General features: G+C 39.7%; 1 protein-coding gene across 1 annotated transcript in view; it reads right to left on the reverse strand.

The window, feature by feature from the left end:
* Nucleotides 1-27525, reverse strand: part of SLC26A4 (solute carrier family 26 member 4) — a 59962-nt gene that overhangs the window by 16603 nt on the left and 15834 nt on the right. Inside the window, exons 6-13 of the mRNA XM_003407207.4 lie at nt 17081-17233; nt 16866-16948; nt 11742-11889; nt 10558-10671; nt 5849-5926; nt 5603-5698; nt 4493-4599; nt 1731-1800 (exon numbers count right to left, since the gene is read on the reverse strand). Of these exons, the coding sequence (XP_003407255.2) occupies nt 1731-1800; nt 4493-4599; nt 5603-5698; nt 5849-5926; nt 10558-10671; nt 11742-11889; nt 16866-16948; nt 17081-17233 (849 nt within the window). The remainder of the gene's footprint in view (nt 1-1730; nt 1801-4492; nt 4600-5602; nt 5699-5848; nt 5927-10557; nt 10672-11741; nt 11890-16865; nt 16949-17080; nt 17234-27525) is intronic.

A 27525-nucleotide genomic window follows, 5' to 3' on the forward strand; every position in this document is an offset into this window, starting at 1 on the left:
TGATGTCATCTGTTTGTTTGTATTCTGACACACAGTGGCCAAACCAAAAGTAGAAACCGTGAAATTATAGAAGCATAGACTTCTCTAGTCTGTGATTTCTAGAAAGCATAGCATTTTTAGACCAGCCCCTTCAAATGAGAAAATTGAGCCTCCGAGAGGCTGTGTGGGTAAGCTCCCACCAAGACTGAATCTAGAACCTAAAACTCTCCAACTCAGCCTAGCTCCGGGGCCAAAAGATTCTCCAGGAGCATTTTTAGCTTTTGAAGGCAGTTGGCTCAATATAAATGAGATAGATTGTGGAAATAAATAAAATAGCGCCTGTTGAAATGACAGGTTTAGTGTTCGACATCTTCTAAAGTTATGGTAGAATTAGTCTACTATTTCCTAGGGCCCAAATATTACAAAAAAAAAAAAAAAATTTTTTTTTTGCTTTTAAAAACCATTTTTTGTTATAATGGTATTTTCGTTCATTGCTTTTTCATTTTTGTTTTTAATATATTCCTGTAGTGGTCATGAAGCAAATTTTATTTGCAGAGAGCACGGCCCACTATTGGGACATTTAGCTTCCTTGTTTTCATTTCCTATACTATATAAAAACAAAAATCCTGACAACTGGACCAATAAGCGACATGATAAATAGAGAAAAGACTGAAGTTGTCAAGGATTTCATTTTACTTGGATCCACCATCAACACCCAGGAAGCAGCAGTCAAGAAATCAAACAGCACATTGCATCAGGCAAATGCTGCAAAAGGCCTCTTTAAAGTGTTAAAAAGCAAAAATGTCACCTTGAAGACTAAGGAGCACCTGACTCAAGCCATGGTGTTTTCAATCATCTCATACGCATGTGAAAGCTGGACAATGAATAAGGAAGACTGAAGAAGGGTTGATGTCTTTGAATTATGGTGTTAGAGAACAATACTGAATACACCATGGACTGCCAAAAGAACAAACAAATTTGTCTTGGAAGAAGTACAGCCAGAATACACCTTAGAAGCAAAGATGGTGAGACTTCATCATATTATCAGAAGGGATCAGTCCCTGGAAAGGACATCATGCTTGGTAAAGTGGAAGGTCAGTGAAAAAGAGAAAGACCCTCAATGAGATGGACTGACACAGTGGCTGCAACAATGGGCTCAGGCGTAACAATGATTGTGAGAATGGTGCAGGGCCAGGCAGTGTTCTATTCTGTTGTACACAGGGTCGTTATGAGTTGGAACTGACTTGACAGTACCTGACAACAACAACAAATACTATATATTACATTTTCATATTCCAAGGATAAAACAAAATGTCAAATAAGGTTCTTAGTGACAGAAAACAAAGTTTCTTATTAGAATTGAATGAAGAAAATCTTACAGGGATTTCAGACAATTTCATAGAGGATAAGATTCACATAGCAGAGAAACAGAATTCTGATTCAACTTCTGGAAATAATCTAATTGCCTATTTTTTAAAATCCCCTCTTGCAATGGTTTTACATTAAAATGGCCTGCTCCAAAGATTAGTGACATTCAATTAGCATGGATAAAATTTATATAAATCCCGGATACCAGAGGGCATGTTGGATCAAAAGTCCATGATACTCTCAATGGTCTCATGGACTTTTATGATATGACAGGGTCTCCCTTTTGGCCACCTGTACCTAATAGGCTAAAAGAGAACACGCAGCTCCTGAAATTCCAGGCTAGTCAAACCCAAGTCCAGCAAATGTCTCACAAAAGCACTCACGTTTTTGTAAACCTTGGTACTTTTGTAGATGTCTGTGTTAGGGAAGCTTCCAAGGCTGCTCCATGAGGGACTAAAGGAAGAAAAATGAAGTCAGGATTTTCTGAAACAGGCATATTTTGGAATAAAAAGTTAAAAGAAATAAGATATTAAAGAGCCCATCATTCTGGTGTTTTTGGACTCCCTCTTCATTGCAGATGACATTTTCCTGTAGCTAACTTTGAAATGAACAGCTGGTGTTTGTGTGGAAGCGGGGGAGAAGGACGAACCGTGACTCTTTTCTGATAGCTGAGAGAAATAATAAGCATCGCACGTTCACATGCATAACAGTTTATAGGATAAACAAGATGCTTTCACATATGTTTAATCTTATTTAAGGCCCATCATAACCTTGAAAATGTCCCCAGGCGCTACAGTCTGTGATCGGCTGCTAACCTAAAGGTTGGCAGTTGGAACACACCCAGGGGCTCTGAGGAAGAAAAGCCTGGCAAATTGCTTCTGTAACAATTACAGCCAAGAAAACCCTATGTAGCAGTTCTACTCTGTAACACATGGGGTCGCCACAAGTTGGAACTGGCTCCATGGCAACAGGCTTGGTTTTTTATAATCCTGAAAGGTCACTAGTATTATCTTCATTTTATAGGCAAGTGAACTAAGGTTCACCCTCGCCCTGGGGGTGAGTGGCAGTGCAGTCTTTAACCTGTGGGACTTCAGTGCCTGGCACTCACTTGTGGATGATGATAACTTCCTGACAAGTATGGAGAGTCTGTTGGCCATCAAATTAGTCTTTCTGTCAACCAGACTGTTGATTTCCTGTTCCTGATGCAATCAGGTAAATTCCATGATTCTTCAAGTGTGACTAGGGGCAAATGCTAAATACAATTTGTGAAGAAAGGGTATCTGTTTGGGGTACTTTTGAAAATGCGCTCTCTGGATCTTCATTATAATTACAGGAAATTAAATACCGTAGAGGATACTGCTTTTTGTTGGATCAAAGCCTAGTTACCAAATCAACAGCTAAATTATGCCACCGATTTCTCTTCAGTCCGCATTGCTATGCCAATTTTTAACTTAAAGCTCATAAGCTAAACAGTCTCTATATAATACTCTTCTCTCCTCAACCACACACCCACAAGAATAAGCAGTGTGAGATGTAGCATCCTCTGAGTAGTTTCTAAGTCATCCCCTAGCAGCAAATTGGGCACTTTGGGAGTTTGTGAACTCTTTCGGGCCTCTGGGTAACCACTTAGGGTGTTGAGGCAGTAAACACAAGCCTTTTGGGTAAACACTAACATGCCAGGGTAAGGAAAGAGGGCAAGAGGGAGAAATGGTTTGTGGGGCAGGAGAGGGAGGCTTGTGCTAAGCTGAAGACTTCTGAGTTGATGTCTTTCCAGGTTTCTTGGTCCTTCATGGCCCCAGGGCAGGCAGAGAAGGGGCCAGAAGTCTGGGAAGACATGGAAGTGTGAGGAGAGACTGTGTTCCCACGTTAGCCCCAGAGGGCACATACCTAAACCCTTTCAAGACTCAAAACAAAATCAACAACAAAAACCCAGCTACAGGCCCCCAACTTTTCCTCACAGGTTGTTTCCCGTTCTTTGAATCATGTCTTTGCTGCTTCCCTCTGCATATGATCTAATTATCCTACTTCACATAATTGTGTAGCTTGTCTTACAGTTTATTTGGTATATGCCTTATGTGGCAGATTTGAACAAATTTTGCCTAGAGTCAACTGTTGTAAAGTTCTCCTGTTCTGGGTTACAGAACTGGTGACCTCTTAGCCTCAAAAGAAGAAAAGGAGCTAAATATATTGAGCAACTGTCATTTCCCAAGCCTTGGGCCATGGCCTCATATACTTCATCTCATTTGAAGAAGAAACTACAAAATAATCAGAGTCTTTTAGTCTCACAATGACTTCAAAGGACAGCATGGCAGTAGAGCACGTGACTGGTGCGTGGATTTTGGGGTGAGATAGACCTGGGTTCAAATCCTAGCTCTGCCAGTTACTAGCTATGTGAGCTTAGGCAAGGTTCTTAACCTTTCTGAGCTCTAGTTTTCTTACCTGTGGAATGAGATAATAAAACCTATTCACAGGATTTTTTCTGAAGATTAAATATATCACATGTAAAATGTTGTATGCTTAATTCATAGAAGCACTCAATAGATAATAACTATTATAAAATCCTGGTGGTATAGTGGTTAAGTGCTGTGGCTGCTAACCAAAGGGTCAGCAGTTCAAATCCACCAGGCACTCCTTAGAAACTCTGTGGGACTGTTCTACCCTGTCCTATAGGGTCGCTATGAGTCGGACTCGATTCGATGGCAATGGGTTTTTTTTTGTTTATTATGAAATACCCATCATCCATCTGTCAGTATGTCATATTGTGGTGGCTTGCATGTTGCTATGATGCTGGAAGCTATGTCACTGTTATTTCAAATACCAGCAGGGTCACCCATGGTGGACAGGTTTTAGCAGAGCTTCTAGACTAAGACGGACTAGAAAACAAGGGCCTGACGATATATTTCTGAAAATTAGTCAGTGAAAACCTTATGAATCACAACAGAATATTGTCTCATGATCAATGGTCATGAAGATGATACAGGATTGGGCAGCATTTCTTTCTGTTGTACTTAATATCAACATGAGTTGGAGTTGCTAACAACAACTTTATGAAATATGGTCTCACTACACTTATCGAAATGATATAAGAAAGGTCAGGGTATATTTTCCTGTCGACGGGAAAATGTGAGTCTCTTATATTACTCACAACTGAACTCTCAGGACCACAGTCAGTAATGCAAACATAAGGCCAGCTAGTAAGCCGAGGTCCAGCCCCAGAATGATGGATGCTAGGCAGGTGAACACCCAGATAACCTACGAAAAGATAGAAATGAAACAATTACATTAATTCATCAGGTATCATCAACAGGTGAGAGACTACCTGTAAAAATAGTAAGATCAATGATCTAAGAACAAATTATGGCCTTTTAAAAATACATTTTGACTTTATTTGTTTCACATTTACATAAAATGGAAATTAGCCTTCCGAATAAAGACCAACTGTGTCATTTCTTTTTTTTTTTTTTAATTTTTGAATAGGTAGTGTATTCACATGGTTCAAAAGGAAATAATACTTAAAACAACGTACACTGGAGAAACCTCTCTCCTCTCCACCAAGTCCCCTTCCTCCTGCCTATTTGTGTCCTCTGTTATTTGTATGTACGTATGTATGCTTTTCCTAAGCATTTCTTTTCGCAAATGTAAGTAAATATGACTGTACAGCGTATCTTATATTCCCACCTCTTATCATATTATACACACTATTCCACTCTGCATAGGTCTCTTTTTCATATTATGGTTTGTCTTAGAGATCTTTTTGTATTGGCATACAGAAAGTTTTCTCACACTTTTTATCGGTCCTGGTTTAAATCAGAGTGAAACTCTAAAGGATTTACCTTCTGATTTCAGTAAATTCTCAGAATAGCTATGAAGGTTACTTTGGTCAGAATTATCATCGGCATGAGTTTATGTCTTTAATTTTTGTTCTTGCATTGTTTTGTGTTTTGTTTTTGCTTGTTCTTCTAAATTTCAGTATTTAAAAATATTATTTGTGTTTTGGCTTTAGAAGGCCAGGAGTGCATGAATAAGCCTCAGACGGGAGTCTTGCTAGACATGGATCTTCGCAGAGATACAGGAATCTCACAAAAGACAGTTCCTGTGGAAGACTTCTGCTCTGGTTTATCCACACAATTCTTATTTTGTTTTGGGGTTCTCAAAGCGCTAACAATATTTAGGAGAAAAGGAGACATAGTGATATGGCAGCAGGCATAAACACCAAAGTATTTTTTCAGAGAAAAACGAACAGTAGGTGACTTACAGCATCAACCTTATTCTGCCGCCATAGACGAGGGACATCACACACTTGCATAAACATCCCTTTCAGGTTGGCGATCACAACACCTGCCAACACCGACTGCCAAGAGAGACAGGGAAGGTTGTGTTATTCAGGCGAATGGCTTTCCATGTGACGATGTGATGATTTGTAAATCTCCTGTTATTTCTCTGGTTTCAGAAGCAGTGAAGGGAAATTATTCAATCAGTGTTCGCAGAAGCAGGGTTATACCTTCTGCAGGGGTTCCAGCAGCTTCCCCAGGGCAACAATGGCGACCATCACAATCACAGCCGAGAGGATGCCAGCAATCTGAAAGACACACACCTCACATGAACAGGGCTCATCCTCCTTCTTCAGCTCGCTAAAGGTGTGTGAGAGGCCCATTCACAGGCACACTTGATGACTTCCTGCCTCCCCCTCCTGCTCAATACTGCTGAGAGAAATGAGAATTATTTGCTAAAACTATACAAAAGTGAACAAAAATGGAAAATGAATACAGTAGTTATGGCAGAAAGGAGCCCAGGTGGTGCAGAGGCTAAGCGCTTGGCTGCTAACGAAAAGGTCAGTGCTTTGAACCCATCAGCAGCTCTGCAGGAAAAGGCTGTGGCAGTCTGCTTCCTTTTAAAGATTACGACCTTGGAAACTCTATGGGGCAGTTCTGCTTTGTCCTATTGGGTCACTATGAGTTGGAATCAACTCGACAGCAATGGGTTTGGTTCGGTTTATGGCAGAGAAGCTAAAGAAAACGTGGAAACTGAGCCTGCTAAAGTAAAGCCAGTTTGACCTGACTTTCATTTGGATATATTACCAGTAACCAGTTGTCGTGAAGTCAGAGCTGATTCATGGTGACCTCCTGTGGGTCAGAGCAGAACTGTGCTCCATAGGGTTTTAAATGGATGATTTTTTCTAAAGTAGGTTGCCAGGTCTTTCTTCCAAGGCTCCTCTGGGTGGACTTGAATCTCCAACCTTTCAGTTAGCAGTTGAGCACTCTACCATTTATACACCCAGGGTCTCAGGATATATTATAGACCTATAGTCTTCGTGTCAATTCAGGGGACCAAACTTCTAGTTGTTTGCCATACCAAGAAGCAATGACCACCTCCCTTCTCCCAATAACAGATCATTGTGATATTCTTGGAAAATAAATTCTCACGGCTCTAATGATGTCATATCCGATTCTTCTGAATTATTGAAGCAGCAGCCATACTAGCAATCCTGGTAACACTTTGTACTTACAGCACATGGTTCCCACGGAAGTCTCAGAGAAAATAAATTTACCAATCATATTACAAATTCGAAATGTCACATTAGCATGTCGAGAGGTGGGGCTGTGTCTCCTGCTTCCTGTGCCATTTCCACGGATGTAGGCTTTGAGCAGGCTCCCAGCTCTGCCCCACGGCAGTTTCTTAATGGCAACTGTAGAGTGACTAGGCAATACCAGGGGTGAAAAAGAAGCTTCAAAAACTTTACCTTCACTGCCCAAAAGCTCTCCTAAGATAGTCAGGAGAGAGGCTGAGGGGGTGGGGCTACTCTCTGGTTTGATTAGATGACCAGTGAATTCTCTGTCGAGACAGCTGGGGCATGGCCGAAGTGAAGAATAGAAGCTCTGAAACAAAGAAGAGGAGACAGGGAACTGGAAGCAAAGCAATCAGGGAGGAAGCAACAGAGAAGATGGCGTTGAGACCAGCTACTGCCGCATGCAAGATTTTTGAGTTAAAGGAGACAGAGAAAAGGAGACAGAAATAGAGAATTAGAAAACGTAAGGGAATTTCATAGTCACACCCATTCGCTCCACCTGGAAAACTGATCCTTTATGTTCAGATTACAGCTGGGCCAGCCTGAGGCAATATTATGTATATGACTAGTTTGCTTTGTTTGCTAGCTCCCCTTTCCTAGGCTGTGTTACCACCTACTACCACACCTTCAGGCTCCCCTCACCTTGGTGAGCTTTCCCCTCTGCTACGAGGATGCTAATATCCTCCCTTCATTTCTTCCTCCCGTCCTCCCTTCTCTCCTTCCTTCCATGCAGTTAAACCACCAGCTGCCATCCAGTTGACTCTGACTCATGGGGGCCGCAATTCATGGTAACCCTATGTGTGTCAGAATAAAACTGTGCTCCGTAGAGTTTTCAATGCCTAATTTTTCAGAAAAAGCACCAGGCCTTTCTTCTGAGGTACCCATGGGTGGACTTGAACCTACAAACTTCTAGTTAGCAGCTGAGCACATTAACCACTTGTACCACCCAGGGACTCCTCCAGTGCAATTTCTTAACCAATATTTATTGTGTCCCATTTGCCACTTGCATCTCACTGCGAACTGGAGAGCCATATGGAGATTTGGGACCACAGCCACCTGCCCAGCTCACATTAAGAGAGTGGTCACCTACTCACCAAGTATACGTAACAATAAGCCCCCGATTATGGGGACCAAAGGCTAATTTTGGTCACTGTATTAAGATCTGTCAGGAATCAGTTACCTGTACTTTATAAGGCTGGTTTGAGGAAAACAATATAGATTTTATATCTATGAGCAGATTCAATTGCTAGGAAATTAATTATTCTGTTAAATGAGAGCATAATCAGCTAGAGAGTAGTTTGCTAATCAGAATTATTTTTTCATGAGTCAGTAGGAATCAGATGGGGGAGGGAGAGGAAGAACAGCTCTTCTACAATCTGTATTTGTGTCGAAACAGTTGATGTCCACCAATATTCCTTCTTCCATTCAACAAATAGACACTGGATGCTTCTTATGTGCCAGGCACAAAATATGTATCATGGGTACTAAGACTCTGTTCCTACCCTGGAGTTGCTCATGACTGGAAAAATGAACATTTACAAGCATGTGCCAGGACTTTACAAACATTTCCTCATTTAATCCTCACAACACCTCTATGAGGCGGATTCGATTATCTTCCCATTTTATAGATGCGGAAACTAAGGTTCTAACATAACAGAAAATATGAAAGGCTACACAATAAGGCGAGGCCTGCCAATTTATTTGTCTTCAGTCCCTGGATTTCAGTGCAGACACTTAGACTTTTAACCTCAGAACTTAGTATACATTTCAGTAATTAAATATCAAGTCATTTCTGAGCATGGTTCATTCTTCAATGCTGAAATCCAGGCATCCTTCATTCCTCAGTATAATACACTAGTGTGTGACAGGGGATATCAGCTTACCAGAAGACCATTATCCCCCAAGCCCCTTGCCAAGGAGGTCACTTTACATGAGCATTCTTATTCCGGAGGCCAGCCCGTGCCTGGAGGTAATAGCAGGAGAGTGAGTGGACACCAGCATTTCAGGATTTGCCTCCACCCATTTCAAGACCATGAGCTCTGGACAACTTGTCAATGCCCCATCTAAAAAAAAGCAGCAGAAACCCCCACTGCTAATGGCTGCAGCCTGAACAGGGGCACTGCTTAAGCAATAAACTCTGACCTCATCCCCTTGATCAGAGATCTCTAGTTATGCCCCTTGGAAAAGGCTGTATTATTTTACCTGTTGCTTCAGATCTAGAAATGTTTACAAAAAAAAAAAAAAAAATTGAAGAAGAAAAAATGTAAACTCAGTTATAAAGAGAAAATTTCTGAAAACTAGAATTAAAATTTTTGTTTAAAAAGAACCAAGAAATTGGAAGAGGCCAATTCTTCCAACTCTGTCATAAAGATCTATCACAAATGGAAAAAGACCATCAAGTGCACCTTGGGGATAATTAAGGCTCCCTGGGCTAAGCCACCATTGGAATCATTTGTTTTCTCAATGATATCCTTTTGTAGCTATTTGTAAGTGTCTCTGCCTCAATAGGAGCTGTGGTGGCACAGTGGTTAAGAGCTTGGCTGCTAACCAAAAGGTCAGCAGTTTAAATCCACCAGCTGCTCCTTGGGAACCCTATGGGAAAGTTCTACTCTTTCCTATAGGGTCGCTATGAGTCAGAATCAACTCAACGGCAATGGGTTCTCCCTCAATAAAACCCTATTTGAAGACTCTGTGTGTGTGTGTGTGTGTGTGTGTGTGTGTGTGTGTGTGTGTGCGTGCATGTGTACGCATATTACCACTCTTTAGTTTTGGTTTGTTCTTCTTTACGCTCTCAATGCACCTCTTATTCTTAAATAATAGCTCTTTCTGTGTTTAAAGGAATAAGCTCTCCAGGCATAACATAAACATAATTCCAGAGTCTGCCTCTGACTTTACCCATTGATTTGGTATATCTGACTCCCTCTCTGCCTAGAAAGGGTGTTCTTTAAGAACAGCTCCTGAGCTTTACGTGCGATTGAGGGAGGGGTTATCCTGAGATTAACAGGGCTGCTGGATTTTTGGTCACCTTGTGAAGTTAACACCTTAAAACGAGATTTTTTAAAAGACAAGGTTAATCCCGCATTCAAAGTTTAGGAACAAAAACCTTACTTAGAATAAATGTCAAAATGTTACAACAAATATATTCTTGGCTACCAAACTGCTGTTCAGTGGGAGCAAAGGCCTTTGGAGGAAATTACTGATCCTTGTAAAGGAAACGTCAACGTATGCTTGTCATTTTCCTGATAAATATAATAACTCACTAAGCCATGAAGTATTCTTACTAGGCCCTCTTTATCCTCAGATAACAAATTGGTAACAACCAACATTCTCTATTACTAATTACGTGTCAATCATTATTGTGCCTAGAAACTCAGGTAAATTTAGCTGTCAGGTGAGCCCTAACACAAAGAGATTTAAGAATTGCTTCATCAGAAAACCATAAACGTTGTTTTTTAAGTTTTCAGTGAAGAAGCAGACCATGGAGCTGGATAGACCTAGGTTGAATCAGATCAGGAAGCACAATGCCCTTTCTTCTCATACGCTAACTGTGCTGCTCAATTCCTATGCCAGCTTTTCTCAGACACCCTTCCTGACTTGCTCTTTGTGATCGTAAATGAAAATCGTCATATTAGGTCGTTCCATACCTGTGTCTTTCCCCCAGTGCTCTCTTGGACGGCGGTGCGTGACAGGGCAGTGGTGGCCACAAAACAAGAGAAGAATCCTGAGAAGATGTTGCTGATCCCAAAGGCGACGAATTCCTAAAAGAGAGACTGGATAATGGTGATGCTACCAAAAACACCAAACCAAACTTGTTGCCATCTAGTCAATCATGACTCATAGCCACCCTACAGGACAGAGTAGAACTGCCCCGTATGGTTTCCAGGAAATGGTTGGTGGATTCAAACAAGCTCTTAACCACTGTACCACCAGGGCTGCAGTGATGCTACAGTACAAATATAATAACCTTTGTAAGACCCTCATGGAGTGTTTAAGAAAGTAAACTCCCAAACCCACCTTCCTGGTGGCCCCAATTTAATCTTTACTGTTAAATGTACCTGGGGGTCTTGTAGACATCAGGAGGTTGGAGCCTATAGAATTCAAGAGAGGCCTCATTTCTCTCAACAGTTTTTAAGGCTGACAAGTGATAGTAACAGATCCTTTGCTAAAATGCTTATTTCACTGCGTGTTGAGTGGCTTATCTGCAACCCTCACATAAAGCATTTTTCTGCTCTAACGTAAGGCATTTTCTATGGTTAAATATTTGCTAATAAGTATATTACGACCAGGAGAGCTATTATTCTGCTTGACTACTAATCATTTAACTGCTGTAACTGTTGTGTTTCCAGGAACATATCATCCTTGGAGATTTGTGAGCAATATAAAATCAGCAACGCATCATATGCCTACAAAAACTCTTCTGTATATATTAATTGCACACTGAATTGCCTCAATTTAAAGTGGTCATAACTATTACTAACAGTGTGAATTGCACCATTTTGTCATATTGTAGCTGCCACTTAGCAAAAAACTGACCTAGAGGAGATGCATGAAGAATTCTAACTCTGACCTAATACGTTAATTTTGAATGCCCTGACAATCACTTCAACTTGTCTCTTAAAAAAGTGAAAGTAAAGTGATGCAGCTTCCATATTCCAAAATAACTTCAAATTAGCAAGCACAAAGGGAAACCAGCCCAATAAGGACTGGAGGAAGAACTCAATGCCTTCTTCAACAGACACCAAACTCTTTTCATTTAGTTTTTTTCCCCTTCTTCTTCTCATTTGTAGCCCTATAAAGAAAACCAGCTCAGAAGAAAAACCGACCATACCTGGTTCCCATCAATGGCGTAATCATACTTGATGGCATACACTTTTCCTACAGACACTGCAATAGCGTAAGCAACCACAGCAATGGAAAATGACGCAGTCATCATCTCAGAAAACAAGCTCACAGGTGGAATCACAGGAGGCAAAAACCTAGTGAGTTTTTAAATGAAGAGTGCTAAGACAATGCAACCACAGTTCTTTTCCCACTTCACCAAATGCCACGTCAGCTCAGCCACATGGTAGACGTCAAAGCATTTGATTCAAGAAAACAAAAAAGCACATTAGATACATAAGTGGTAGCATCATTTTTACACTTTTTAATTAAAAATTGATAGTATCTCACTGGCTGATTTCTTTGTATGCTATTTGAGAGCCTACATATGCTGTCTAGTCTATACTTCTGCCACGAAGAAACCTGGTTTTCTTGATTCTTTAATATCGTACAACACCATGCCCTGCCTTTTCACACATTACCATTTCTCCTTAAAAAAAACCAGCATCCTCCAGTCGATTCCGACTCATAGCGACCCTATAGGACAGAGTAGAACTGCCTCATAGAGTTTCCAAGAAGCGTCTGGCAGATTCGAACTGCCGACCCTTTCTCCTTACACAAATATAATTTCATCTTAAAAGTCTTTGAATTTAAAAGCTATTCTAGCCATAAAGTGAGACTTCTTCTGTATGAAGTATTCTCAGGTGTGTTAAAGAGACAAAGATAAGATGCTAAAAGAGCTAAGTGAAACATCTAAATCTTAAGAGCCATGATATTTAAAATCTTCCTGAGGTCCCTCCCCCCCACAAATTAATTTGTTTAATCTTCAGAATACTTCATAGTTACAGTTACTAAAATACCCCAAAATTGTAGGGTAAAATGACTACTGTTTGTTAGATACTTATATCTGAATGACAAAACCAGAGCTACTGTATAAGCCATATTAAGAAATTAGAAATAAACCTAGAAGTTTATAATCATGAGGTTGCCCCAAGCAAGAAAATCCGGGAAATGACCTTTCATTTAATTATATTTTGATGACTAACCACATGGTATAATTCTAGAGGTTACTTGCCAAAAATATCTCCACCACCTACCTCACTTATGCCTGAAGTTCCATTAATAGGGAACGATACATATTTTTTCTCTACAACTAGAGAAAAGTGGTAAAATTCGATTAGAAATAAGATTCTTATAGAAAATCATAGGAATTTAGAACCAGCAAGCATCCAGGATATTGTTGGATCAACCTGTCTCATTTTGTTGAAAAAAGAACTGAGACCCAGAAGAATGAAGTGACTTGCTCAAGGCCATTTAGTAAGTGCAGGTATAAATGTTAGATGATTGCTTAGGTTACAAGATCTACATGGTTCTCTTCCCTTGTATCTTTCCTCCCCCCATGGGCGAGATTAACTGACCCCCCACTTTCAGACTTCTTTTCTCACCACTTCCCATCTTAGCCCACATGTAGGCTCTGGAATGGATCCTATCTGTAGGCAGACAGGATGTTAGGAGCTGTGATTCAGCACTTGAGGACTTGGCATCACATCACCTGCTAGTCTGAATGTGACCTTGGACCTTCCTTTTTAAAACCAGGCTCCTGACTTTTTCCTGAGACCCAGTCAACCCTAGTTCAGGTAACTTGGGCTCGTCATGATAACTTTCCAGTCCTAGAGGGAGTTTACTTTCGATAGCAGCCTAGTGCCCACTGCCTTCCTGCCTGTCTAGCTCTCCAAATACTGCCAGATCCTTGTTTCCCAGAGCTACACAGGATAAAATGCAAACACTTGAAATCAAAGGGCCTAAATCCTGGCTTCATCATTCCACATGCAACCTTATGACTTTGGGTAAATTATTTCACCCTACCAGGTCCCAGTTTCCTCACTACAAAATACAGACTCCATACTCCTCTCCTAGGGCTACTAGGAGGAGTAAGTGGGGTGCTCAGTAAATGCTGGGAGAGCCTAAATCTGCCATACTCCTGCCACCCATCTGTACTGTTTTGCTGAACCTTAATAGTGCCAATTATTTGTCCCAAGCCACTCAACCTAATGCCCTGGCTGGACATCTCATTCTGTGAGTAGATTTTTCCACTAGCTCCTGCCCTCCTTCAGTGGACATAACTCTTTCCAAATTCTATGCTCACTCAGTGGCCTTGTCTGGCTGCAGGGAACTCTTCCCTATCTGACCTGTTGATGAGATAACATTACCAATAGCACCTAGGACTACAAGAGTATGAGCACACAATTATCCAAAAAGAAGAGGACAGAGAGGTAAACCTCTGAATGATCAAAGGGCCAATAAAAGAGAGGCAGGCAGGATAAACATGATGCCAACTGCACATTTTTACTTCAGGTTGGCCAAACTGAAGCAAAACTACTCCAGCTAAAACAAAAAGTGGCCCCTGAGAAGCAGCTAGGAAAGGGCCTCTGTAATTTTGTTGTCCTTGTCCCTGCTATTCTTCCCTGTACCACACTTTCAAGTACAAATGTAGAGAAAATCACTTTAGAAAACAGTGGTAACAACCATTGCCTGTTTTTGTAAATAAAGTTTTATTAGAACACAGCCATGTTCATTTGTTTATGCATTTGCTATGAATGATTTCAAATTACAATGGCAGAGTTGAGTAGGTGCAACAGAGGCATTGTGGCCTGCAAAGCTGAAAACATTTACAAAACAGAAAACTAGTGGTAATAAACATGATAACAACCTGACACTGGTGAGGAGGGGACTGGTCACTGGTGTGCTCCGCCCTGAGGCAGGAGAGGGTTATAAACACAGAGGAGAAAATCATCCATCTTGTTATGGGGAGAAACAATGACAGAAGATGTAAAGGAGAAGCCGAGGTTGTGATGATTGAGGAACTGGACACATTCAGAGCTACAGGATAAAGATCAGTTTCATAAGAAGAAAGGCATGTTGTGACTGGCCCTCTTAGAGTCTGCTGGTTAAGAAAAAGCCTTAGTAAGAGGATTAGGGCTCCCAGTTTGGGTGAATCCTAGTAGGATACTCAGGTGCCGACTGGACATGGAGAAATTGTATATTTTTTGCCAGAAAAGGTAGCAAGAAAGAAGGGCATGGAGTCATAGTTTATGGCTGGCTGCCCAACTGTGATTGGGGATCAAGCAACCCTAACATATGATACTGACCCTCAATAGAATAAAAGGAAGCTGCTGACCATAGTCTTGTTTTGGTTCCTTTAGGAAAAGGGAGATGAAAGGGTGGAATATCACAATTTTTCTTTGTTCCACCTCCTTCTATTGTATTCACCTCAACCACTCTACCTTCCTTGCTCTTTTTCCAATCTCTTCAGGCCACCCTCTGTTTTTCAGGTTTGCTAATATCATTAGAATTGTTTCTGTGCTACCAAGTGAGAACAAGTAACAAAGGCCTCTCTTGTGACTTGCTTATAATGACACAGGCTTTCATATTTTATCCTGTCAACAGGTATTTTCTGAGAGCCTACTGTGGGCTAGATACTGTTCTAGGGAGACAAAGTTGAGCAAAACAAACGAAGGAATTTATAGTCCTTGGGGTCAGGAAGGTTACCTGACCCAGCATACCAGGTGGTCTGTCAGAGGATTAAACTTAATTAAGCCTAGGGACAAGAGGCTATATATGGAGTCCCAGGAGGAGAGTAGCCAGGAATAGCCAGGAAAACCTCTCTGTAGGGTCAGAAAGGGTAACTGAGGGTAGCAAAAATAAGTTCCCCTAATCAATGAATGGAACATGGATTTATGGGGTCAGGGCTTTTGCTGTGGACCACCTATGAGTGTTATATATCACGAAGCCTGACAACGAGATCTCTAAAAAATATTTTTACATAATTATAATGACTCATATAACCTAATTGTTAGAATGAAAATCCCATAACTCAAGTGGCCACACTGCATCTTTTATCATTAAATTCCTCCTGTATTATATTTCAGTATTAAAATTTTGGTCCTTTTTTTTTTTTTTAATACATAGTTTTTTCTTTCTAATACATAGTTTCCCAAACTCTCCTGATCTTAAGAATCACCTGGGGTGCTCTTGAAAAATATTAATTCCCAGGTCTCTCTTCTGGAGAGTCTGATTGAATAGATTTGGGGTGGGAAGCCATTTTTTTTCACAGGAGTCTCATACATTATTCTTTTGAAAAGGTAAGTTTGAGAAACACTATAATGGATAATATATAAATAAAGTCCCACGTAGCCAGTTATAATTTTTAAAATATTTTTTGAACAGATATTAGAAGAAATCATAAGATTAATCAAATATGAAGGCAACAACTCCTTGTGGAATAAGCACTGGGACTTATCTTGCCTGAAGAGTTTCTAATAAGAGTATGGAGAAAAAAAAGATTGGTATAATGTCCCTTAGCAAGTATTAAGGGAGAGGAAACTGGTAATTATTGGTTATCTAACAGCAAGGCTAGTCATAAAGGCTACAAGTTAATGTTCCAAGCCTACTACACATTTTTAACCCCAGGTGATAAAATTATAGTGTAGGGCACTTTTTTTCACTTCTACACATTTTCTTGAGAGATCTCATTGGTGTTTCACATCAAGCTCTAGCTGAGGCTTGGGTAGCTGTCATTACCCTTGTTTCATAGGAAAACCTCCCAAGGCCACAGAGGTGGATGAAGGATCTTGATCTTTTATTCTTCTAATTCATCAAACTACCAAGCATGTAGAAACTCTTCTTGAAAATAATGCATTTTACTGATAGGCACAAAAGATATGATTATTATTATCTAAGACAGATCAAACTAAATGGTGGAAAATTTAGCTAGATGTTCCTGATTTCTTAAATAGATTGTTCACAGTGCACTTAATGTTACTAATCAAGATGCCATTGTATAATTGTAATTATACATATGAGTTTAAATCAAAAGTCTAGTATTAACTGTACATGTACTGCCAAGATTTAAGAAAATGAAAACAGAGAGTGCACAAGGTGGCTGCTTTTAAATAAATGCCTTGAACTTTATCTACACACATACTGTTTGTTTGATGGTTTACACAAATGGGTATTTCTTCAAGATCACACACAAATAGGACTATTGAAGGACACCAGTGAAATGAAGCTTGTAATTTTTAAGTAGAAACTACTGGCCTAATACATTAGTATTGCCTAAGATTGTCATACTCACCCCCTTGGGATGGATTTAACAATGCCAGCATTGTAATTTTTTTCCAGGTTGGCTCCATATGAAACAGCAGTAGCAATTACTGTCTGAAATAAAACAAAAGAAGAGGTTAAAAAAAAACACAGAGAGAAAAAACAAAAAGCCTCTACTGATTTTAACAATTTCTTTCCTGTCAATTCATTTAATGTTGACTTTTCTGAATTACATATTCTACTTACCACAATAACTTCTATAGGAATAGGGATGGGGATTTTGTGTTTAAATCGATCATTTAATTCCTTAACTACCATACAGATGATAATGGTGAGTAAGCCGGCAACGAAATCAGCAATATTGGTACTACCAACGTTCTGAAAAATCTCAACCAGCGTCTGTTAAAAGAAAATAAATTTATGTATTTCCTGTTGCAAAAAAAAAATTTTTTTTAATTAGTTCTTACGTGAATCTATCTGAAAAATCATGACATCATCATCAAATAGCACTTGAGTTTCATGTAAAATTATAAAAATCTGTTGACTAATACAAAGAACATTAAATGCAACAAGTTTCTCCAAAAATGTATACCAAGTTACTAACGATGGTTAGTTAACTTGGAGTGCTAAAACTATAGGCGATTTCTACTTTCTTATTTTTGCCTGTCTGTATTTTCTATGGGAAGTAGTAGTTAAGCGTTTGGCTGCTAACCAAAAGGCTGGCAGTTCGAATCCACTGGCCGCTCCTTGGAAACCCTGTGGGGGCAGTTCTACTCTGTCCTATAGGGTTGCTATGAGTTGGAACTGACTTAATGGCAATGGGTTTGGTTTTTTTGGTTTGGTACCTTCTACAATAAAGATGAAGAACTTTTTTAAAAAATGTCACTATACATTGTTTTTTGCTTGCAGAAAAGCTCTAAAAGTTTATACTCTAAAGTGGAATTATAGGTTCTATTAAGTGGCCCAATTTTCTCCATGTTGATATGGTATTATTGAGACTAAAGGCTGACACACCAAAAAGTTCCAACCATTTTTTTTTTTTTGGTCACAATTACCCAGTATTTTAGGTAAAGCTCTTCCTTAAACCCAGATGATATAGGTAATAATAAAAATTCCTAAAACACTTCATATGCAGACAGAGGCCTAACTAGGGGGTGGGAGGCAGTTAGGGTGTATGCCCTGGGCACCCGCTTGAGGTGGGAGCCAACAGGCACAGTAGTTAAATCAAAAAACCAAACCTGTTGCTCTCAAGTTGATTCTGACTCATATTAATTTTTTGGAAATTAATTTGGTACTTAGTTAAATCTTGAACCAAGGTAGCTTAAATAAATCTTTCCAAGTGGGCAAACCAGGGCTCCAGGCCCCTGTAGTTCAACCCCCTGCTGAGAATTTTGCATTTCTAACAAGTTCCCAGGAAGTTATATATAAGAATCACCTGAGGATCTTTTTAAAAATGTAGATTCTGATTTCAGTATATCTAGGGTGGAAATAACGGAGTGCTGGTGGCATAATAATTTTTTTTTTTTTTTTTTAACTACTAAACTGCTAACCAAAAGGTCAGCAGTTCAAATCCACCAGCCACTCCTTGGAAACCCAATGGAGCAGTCAGTTCTATTCTGTCCTATATGGTCACTATGAGTCAGCAACAGGTCTTTTTGGTTGAGGGTGGAAATGCAAATTCTCAGCAGGACCAGCTCAAGAAAAACTAGTTTTCTTTTGTAAACAGAAGGTTTCTGGGAATCAAGAGTGTTCTTCAAGGAAATTAACGAGGGAAAATCCCAGGGAAGAACACTAGCATCTTTGTCATATTAATTTTGGTCCCTTAGGAAGCATAACTTAAGATTTTCCTCAGTTATTTGAGACAAGTAATCTCTGAGTCATGATTGCTTCTCTTTGAATGAGTCTCTTCATAGATACACATTTAAATGAGGATAAAGGTAATGGAGCATCTTATAGTTTATAACATATATCTTACTTATTTTTATAGGTATACTTAAAATAATTATCATGGCAATCTGATAACAATTATTATGTATAGTAAACATTAAGTAATCTAGAAGTCATTTTGGCAGCAACCTGAACACATTCAGAGCAAGGGAATGTGAAGGGGTGGGCAGTTATTGTGCAATCATAATACATTCCACGAAGTCCTTTAACTAGAGTCTGCATTTGACTTACAGAGAAAGTATTTTTGCTTTTATTTTAAATCCAATACAACAAGTTCACTTTATCTGCTTTCCAGAACAGTGAACACTGCTAGAGACAGATACACTGACAGCACAAGATGAAAGAGCTGATCAAAAAAAAAAAAAAAAAACATTGCCGTTGAGTGGATTCCGACTCAGAATAAAACTGCCCCACACAGTTTCCAAGGAGCGCCTGGTGGATTCGAACTGCCAACCTCGACCTTTTGGTTAGCAGCGTAGCTCTTAACCACTACGCCACCAGGGTTTCCAAAACAGCTGACAGCACAGTGAAAAAGAGAAAACAGAAACCCACCAGAAGCAGACGCAATAACTCAAGAACTTAGGGCACTGAACACAGGAGCAAACAGTCCCACACACCTCAGTCGTGAAGGTATCATTGCTGTTTGGCCCTCTACGTAATCAATTTTCTGATGATGACCCTCAGTAACTAATGAGCCAGGTATAACATTTTGATTAATTGCTACACAATAAAGGCTTACTTTTCAATCCAAAATGGAAAATTCAAATTTGTAAAAAACTTTTGGAATAATTATATCATTCACAAAAACATTTTTACCTTACAAAAGTGTTCACTACAGGATTCCCATTTACATCTATGAAAGTCACTTAGACCTCTCAATAAAAAGTACCTCTGGCATATTAAAAATGTAATTTGAGGTGAAAAACAAAAAGTTTATATTATACAATTGCATCAAACAAGGCATATAATTATGTTAGTAATTATATATATTGAGCAATCATTCAGGATCTCTTATGCAAGTTTTACAATAGAAAGTATAATCTATGTGGAAATAAACTGACCCATATAAACCGAAATAGATTGAACTCAAAGATACAAACAAGAGATTCTAAGAAAGCACTGAAACATAATTCTAATTTAGTTTACTATTAAAATATTTACTAAAATATGTTCAAAATAATATGGATACACACATGATTCTGTACTTTAGCCTAGTATTCCGAATAGTTCAAACCATGATAATGGGCTTTAAATAACAGATAAATTGTTACTTCATATTCTACCATGTTTGGAGAATTTGAGGACCATTTCATTTAGATAATTTCTTCATTCTTGCCCAGCATTATCTGCGTGCATGGAACCATAATGAAAAAAAAATCCAACATTGTGTATAAGGAATTTATCAGTTAACTTTAGAAAGGTGCGTGTCAGGGCAGTACTCTTTTACCATACCTGTTTAATCTGTATGATGAGCAAATAATCCGAGAAGCTGGACTATATGAAGAAGAACAGGGCATCAGGATTGGAGGAAGACTCATTAACAACCTGCGTTATGCATATGACACAACCTTGCTTGCTGAAAGTGAAGAGGACTTGAAGCACTTACTAATGAAGATCAAAGACCACAGCCTTCAGTATGGATTACACCTCAACATAAAGAAAACAAAAATCCTCACAATTGGACCAATGAGGAACATCATGATAAACGGAGAAAAGATAGAAGTTGTCAAGGATTTCCTTTTACTTGGATCCACAATCAACAGCCATGGAAGGAACAGTCAAGAAATCAAAAGACGCATTGCATTGGGCAAATCTGCTGCAAAGGACCTCTTCAAAGTGTTGAAGAGCAAAGATGTCACCCTGAAGACTAAGGTGCGCCTGACCCAAGCCATGGTATTTTCAATCGCATCATATGCATGTGAAAGCTGGACAATGAATAAGGAAGACCGAAGGAGAGTTGACGCCTTTGAATTGTGGTGTTGGCGAAGAATATTGAATATGCTATGGACTGCCAAAAGCATGAACAAATCTGTCTTGGAAGACGTGCGGCCAGAATGCTCCTTAGAGGCAAGGATGGTGAGACTGAGTCTTACATACTTTGGACATGTTGTCAGGAGGGATCAGTCCCTGGAGAAGGACGTCATGCTTGGCAGAGTACAGGGTCAGTGGAAAAGAGGAAGACCCTCAACGAGCTGGATTGACACAGTGGCTGCAACAATGAGCTCAAGCATAACAACGATTGTAAGGATGGCGCAGAACTGGACAGTGTTTCATTCTGTTGTGCATTTGGTCGCTATGAGTCGGAACCGACAACAACAACAACAAAAACTTTAGAAGCCAAATTACTTCTCTTTCATTTTTTCCTATAAATATACTACACTTTTCATAATAACCTCTTTGCTATTTGGTATTTCTGCTATTGGATCCTGTGTGTATATATAGATCAATTCTTAAAGTTTTTGTTATGGATTGAATTGTGTCCCCTAGAAATGCATGTCCACTTGGCTAGGCCATGATTCCCAGTATTGTGTGATTTTCCACCATTTTGTCACTTGATGTGATTATTCTAGGTGTTATAAATCCTACCTCTATGATGTTAATACGGCAGGATTACAGGCAGTTATGTTAACAAGGCAGGACTCAATCTACAAGATTAGGTTGTATACTAAGTCAATTTCTTTTGACATATAAAAGAGAGAAGGGAACAGAGAGACAGGGGTCCTCCTACCACCAAGAATGAAGAACCAGGAGCAGAGTGTATCCTTTGAACCTGGAGTCCCTGTGCTGGGAAGCTCCTAGACCAGAGAAAGATGGATGATAAAGACCTTCCCCTAGAGCCAACACAGAGAGAACGGCTTCCCCTGGAGCTGGCACCCTAAATTCGGACTTCTAGCCTCCTAGGAATATGAGAGGATAAATTTCCCTTTGTTAAAGCCATTCACTTGTATTTCTGCTATAGCAGCACTAGATAACCAAGACAGTGTTATTCTCTTATTTCAATGGCTTAAATTTTACATATTGAAATTGGTTCAAAATAACAAATCTGATCAAGTTTAATAGTGGCTTTCAAAACTTTCACCATTAGGGTAGAACTTTTTAATACGGTCTTCCTCCTCTTTAGGGGAAGAAATGCAGCAGATAGCATTGATTCAGTAAGCAAGCAGAAAAGCTGTCCTCATCTATGAAGACAAACTATTCCACTCAAAATGAATGGTGGGATACATAATCACTTTTAAACAGACTCTGAGATTTACTTACATATTGAGTAGTTATCTGGTAGCCATCGAAAGTATTACTAATTCTAAATCACTGCCAACATCCTGTCATTGTCCCCTCTGCCAGCTGGTATAGATCCAACATCTCTGGCATCTGTAAATTAAATTTTTATTTTTCTGTCTTTCCTATTATTTCTTCCTTCAATTTTTTGTATTCATTATTTCCAGTTGTCAGTACCCCTTGGGGAAGGAAGGGAACAAACAACTCAAAACACAATCTTAAAACAAAAGGGATATTAAGGTACCTACCTTCCAGGAAAGTATTTTACAATAATCTTACAATCTTCCCTGGAGGAATCCCCCACTACTCTCCATTTGCCGAAGAATTCTCTCATGAATGATTGTACCTTTCGATGGCATAAGGAACATTCTTTAGAGACTAAGTGGCTCATCCAACCCTATATAATCATTTTCGTCATGCAGGGATAACTGAAATGCCTTCATCCTTCATCCAATTCAGCCTGCAAGAAATTTCTTGCAAAATTTTACAACATATTCTAAACTGAAGTTTCAAGAATAATGTTCAAATAAACACTTCACCAAGGATGACGTTCAAGCAGCCAAGAAACACATGAAAAATGGCTCGCAATCATTAGCCACTAGAGAGATACAAATTAGAACTACAATGACATAGCATCTCACCCCTGCTAAAATGGCACTGACAAAAAAAAAAAAAAAACAGATACTGATGAGGATGTGGGAAGATTTGAACACTTATCCACAGCTAGTGAATTGTAAGATGGTACAACCACTACGGAAAACAGTATGGCACTTCCTCAAAATACTAGAAAATAGAAATATCTTATGATCCAACAATCTCACTCCTAGGTATATATCCAAGATATCTAATAAAAGAGACATGAACAGACATACTCACACTTATGTTCATTGCAGCACTATACACAACAGCAAAAAGATGGAAACAACCTAAGTGCCCATCAATGGATGAATGGATAAACAAAATGTAGGACATACATACAATGGAATACTACACAGCCATAAAGAATAACAATGACTTCTTGAAGCATATCATAACGTGAATGAGTCTGGAAGACATTATGCTGAGTGAAATAAGTCAATCGCAAAAGGACAAATATTGTATGATTGTACTTTTATAAGAAGACAAAAATAGGTATATATACAGAGATCAATGTTCATTGTTGATTTCCAGGGATGGGTGGAGGGGGAATCACTGTCTAGACAGTAGACACTTCTCATTTTTGGTGACGGGAAAAGTAGCACCAAATGTGGGTGAAGTGTGCACAGCACGACCAAAGTAAATTATGCCACAAAGAAATATCCAAGAAAAAAAGATATTTTGGGTAAAGGATAAAACATATAATTTTGCAACAAGAACAACAACAAAAAGTGTGTGTGGATACATATATATATGTGTGTGTGTGTGTGTGTGGTATATACATACTCATGCACATACACCAAAACCAAACTCATTGCCATCGAGCTGATTCTGACTCATAGTGACCCTAAAGGACAGAGTAGAACTGCCCCATAGAATTTCTGAGGAGCAGATGATGGATTCAAACTGCCAATCAATTGGTTAGCAGCCATAGATCTTAACCACTGCACCACCCAGGCTCCATATACATATAGATGTAGCTATATGTATTTGTATATATAGGTACGTGTACGAATTCATATACATTCACGTATATAATAAGCCACAAAGGGGGGCAGAGTTACAAATACTTTTTAGATGTAACCAAGCACCTTGCAAGTTTGGTTTTCTGGGTTTAAAAGCTTAGGACCATAGTCTTTTGGGACAACTCAGTCAATTGGCATAATATAGCTCATAAAGTTTATGTTCTACATCCTAGTCTGGTGAGTAATATCTGGGGTCTTAAAAGCTTGTGTGCAGCCATCTAAGATACAACTTTTGGTCTCGACTCGTTCAGAGCAAAAGAGAAAGAAGGAAACCAAAGACTCAGAAGAAACTAGTCTACAGGACTAACGTCGTTGTTAGGTGCCGCCGAGTCACTTCCGACTCATAGCGACCCTATGCACAACAGAACGATACACTGCTCGGTCCTGCGCCATCCTTATATTCGTTGTTATGTTTGAGCTCATTGTTGCAGCCACTGTGTCAATCCACCTCGTTGAGGGTCTTCCTCTTTTCCACTGACCCTGTACTCTGCCAAGCATGATGTCCTTCTCCAGGGACTGATCCCTCCTGACAACATGTCCAAAGCATGTAAGACTCAGTCTCACCATCCTTGCCTCTAAGGAGCATTCTGGTTGTACTTCTTCTAACACAGATTTGTTCGCTCTTTTGGCAATCCATGGTATATTCAATATTCTTCGCCAACACCACAATTCAAAGGCGTCAACTCTCCTTCGGTCTTCCTTATTCATTGTCCAGCTTTCACATGCATATGATGCGATTGAAAATACCATGGCTTGGGTCAGGCGCACCTTAGTCTTCAGGGTGACATCTTTGCTCTTCAACACTTTGAAGAGGTCCTTTGCAGCAGATTTGCCCAATGCAATGCGTCTTTTGATTTCTTGACTGTTCCTTCCATGGCTGTTGATTGTGGATCCAAGTAAAAGGAAATCCTTGACAACTTCTATCTTTTCTCCGTTTATCATGATGTTGCTCATTGGTTCAATTGTGAGGATTTTTGTTTTCTTTATGTTGAGGTGTAATCCATACTGAAGGCTGTGGTCTTTGATCTTCACTAGTAAGTGCTTCAAGTCCTCTTCACTTTCAGCAAGCAAGGTTGTGTCATATGCATAACGCAGGTTGTTAATGAGTCTTCCTCCAATATTGATGCCCCGTTCTTCTACATATAGTCCAGCTTCTCGGATTATTTGCTCATCATACAGATTAAACAGGTATGGTGAAAGAATACAATCCTGACGCACACCTTCCTAACTTTAAACCAATCAGTATCCCCTTGTTCTGTCTGAACAACTGCCTCTTGATCTATGTAAACGTTCCTCATGAGCACAATTAAGTGTTCTGGAATTCCCATTCTTCACAGTGTTATCCGTAGTTTGTTATGATACACATAGTCGAATGCCTTTGCATAATCAATAAAACACAGGTAAACATCCTTCTGGTATTCTCTGCTTTCAGCCAGCATCCATCTGACACAAGCAATGATATCCCTCGTTCCACATCCTCTTCTGAAACCGGCCTGAATTTCTGGCAGTTCCCTGTCGATATACTGCTGCAGCCGTTTTTGAATGACCTTCAGCAAAATTATCCTTGCGTGTGATATTAATGATATTGTTCTATAATTTCCACATTCGGTTGGATCACCTTTCTTGGGAATAGGCATAAATATGGATCTCTTTCAGTCAGTTGGCCAGGAAGCTGTCTTCCATATTTCTTGGCATAGACAGGTGAGCACCTCCAGCGCTGCATCTGTTTGTTGAAACATCTTAATTGGTATTCCATCAATTCCTGGAGCCTTGTTTTTCACCAATGCCTTCAGAGCAGCTTGGACTTCTTCCTTCAGTACCATCGGTTCCTGATCATATGCCACCTCTTGACATGGTTGAATATCCACTAATTCTTTTTGGTATAACGACTCTGTGTATTCCTTCCATCTTCTTTTGATGCTTCCTGCATCATTTAATATTTTCCCCATGGAATCCTTCACTATTGCAACTCGAGGCTTGAATTTTTTCTTCAGTTCTTTCAGCTTGAGGAACGCCGAGCATGCTCTTCCCCTTGGTTTTCCATCTCCAGCTCTTTGCACATGTCATTATAATACTTTACTTTGTCTTCTTGAGAGGCCCTTTGAAATCTTCTGTTCAGTTCTTTTACTTCATCAATTCTTCCTTTTGCTTTAGCTGCTTGACAGTCAAGAGCAAGTTTCAGAGTCTCTTCTGACATCCATTTTGGTCTTTTCTTTCTTTCCTGTCTTTTCAATGACCTCTTGCTTTCTTCATGGATGACGTCCTTGATATCATTCCACAACTTGTCTGGTCTTCGGTCACTAGTATTCAATGCATCAGATCTATTCTTGAGACGGTCTCTAAATTCAGGTGGGATATACTTAAGGTCATATCTTGGCTCTCGTGGTCTTTCTCTGATTTTCTTCAGTTTCAGCTTGAACTTGCATATGAGCAATTGATGGTCTGTTCCACAGTTGGCCCCTGGCCTTGTTCTGACTGGTGATATTGAGCTTTTCCATCATCTCTTTCCACAGATGTAGTCAATTTGATTTCTGTGTGTTCCATCTGGCGAGGTCTATGTGTGTAGTCATCATTTATATTGGTGAAAGAAGGTATTTGCAATGAAGAAGTCATTGGTTTTGCAAAATTCTATCATTCGATCTCCGGCATTGTTTCTGTCACCAAGGCCATATTTTCCAACTACTGATCCTTCTTCTTTGTTTCCAACTTTCGCATATTCCAATCGCCAGTAATTATCAATGCATCTTGATTGCATGTTTGATCAATTTCAGACTGCAGCAGCTGATAAAAATCTTCTATTTCTTCATCTTTGGCCCTGGTGGTTGGTGCGTAAATTTGAATAATAGTCATATTAACTGGTCTTGCTTGTAGGCGTATGGATATTATCCTCTCACTGACAGTGTTGTACTTCAGGATAGATCTTGAAACGTTCTTTTTGACCATGAATGCAACACCATTCCTCTTCGAGTTGTCATTCCCAGCATAGTAGACCATATGATTTTCCGATTCAAAACGGCCAATGCCAGTCCATTTCGGCTCACTAATGCCTAGGATACCGATGTTTATGAGTTGCATTTCATTTTTGACGATTTCCAATTTTCCTAGATTCATACTTCGTACATTCCAGGTTCCGATTATTAATGGATGTTTGCAGCTGTTTCTTTTCATTTTGAGCTGTGCCACATCAGCAAATGAAGGTCCCAAAACCTTGACTCCATCCACGTCATTAAGATCGACTCTACTTTGAGGAGGCAGCTCTTCCCCAGTCATCTTTTGAGTGCCTTCCAACCTGGGGGGCTCATCTTCCAGCACTGTATCAGACAATGTTCCACTGCTATTCATAAGGTTTTCATTGGCTAATGCCTTTCAGAAGTAGACTGCCGGGTACTTCTTCCTGTCTGTCTTAGTCTGGAAGCTCAGCTGAAACCTGTCCTCCGTGGGTGACCCTGTTCGTATCTGAATACCAGTGGCATAGCTTCCAGCATCACAGCAACACACAAGCCCCCATAGTACGACAAACTGACAGACACGTGCGGGCAGGACTAGCAGTCTGCATGAACCACACAACCTCACCTATCCGGAGACCAGAACTAGATGGTGCCCAGCTATCACTACCAACTGTTCTGATCAAGGCCACATTAGGTGGATCCTGATAGAATGGGAGAAAAATGTGGCACAGAACTCAAATTCTTAAAAAGTCCAGAGTTACTGAACCAGTTGTGACTCGAGCACTCCAAGACTATCACCCTGGAAAACCAAAGAATCCAAACCATTGCCCTTGAGTCAATTCCAACTCATAGTGACCCT

This window comes from Loxodonta africana, chromosome 8 (assembly GCF_030014295.1).
Source record: "Loxodonta africana isolate mLoxAfr1 chromosome 8, mLoxAfr1.hap2, whole genome shotgun sequence".
Taxonomy (NCBI): domain Eukaryota; kingdom Metazoa; phylum Chordata; class Mammalia; order Proboscidea; family Elephantidae; genus Loxodonta; species Loxodonta africana.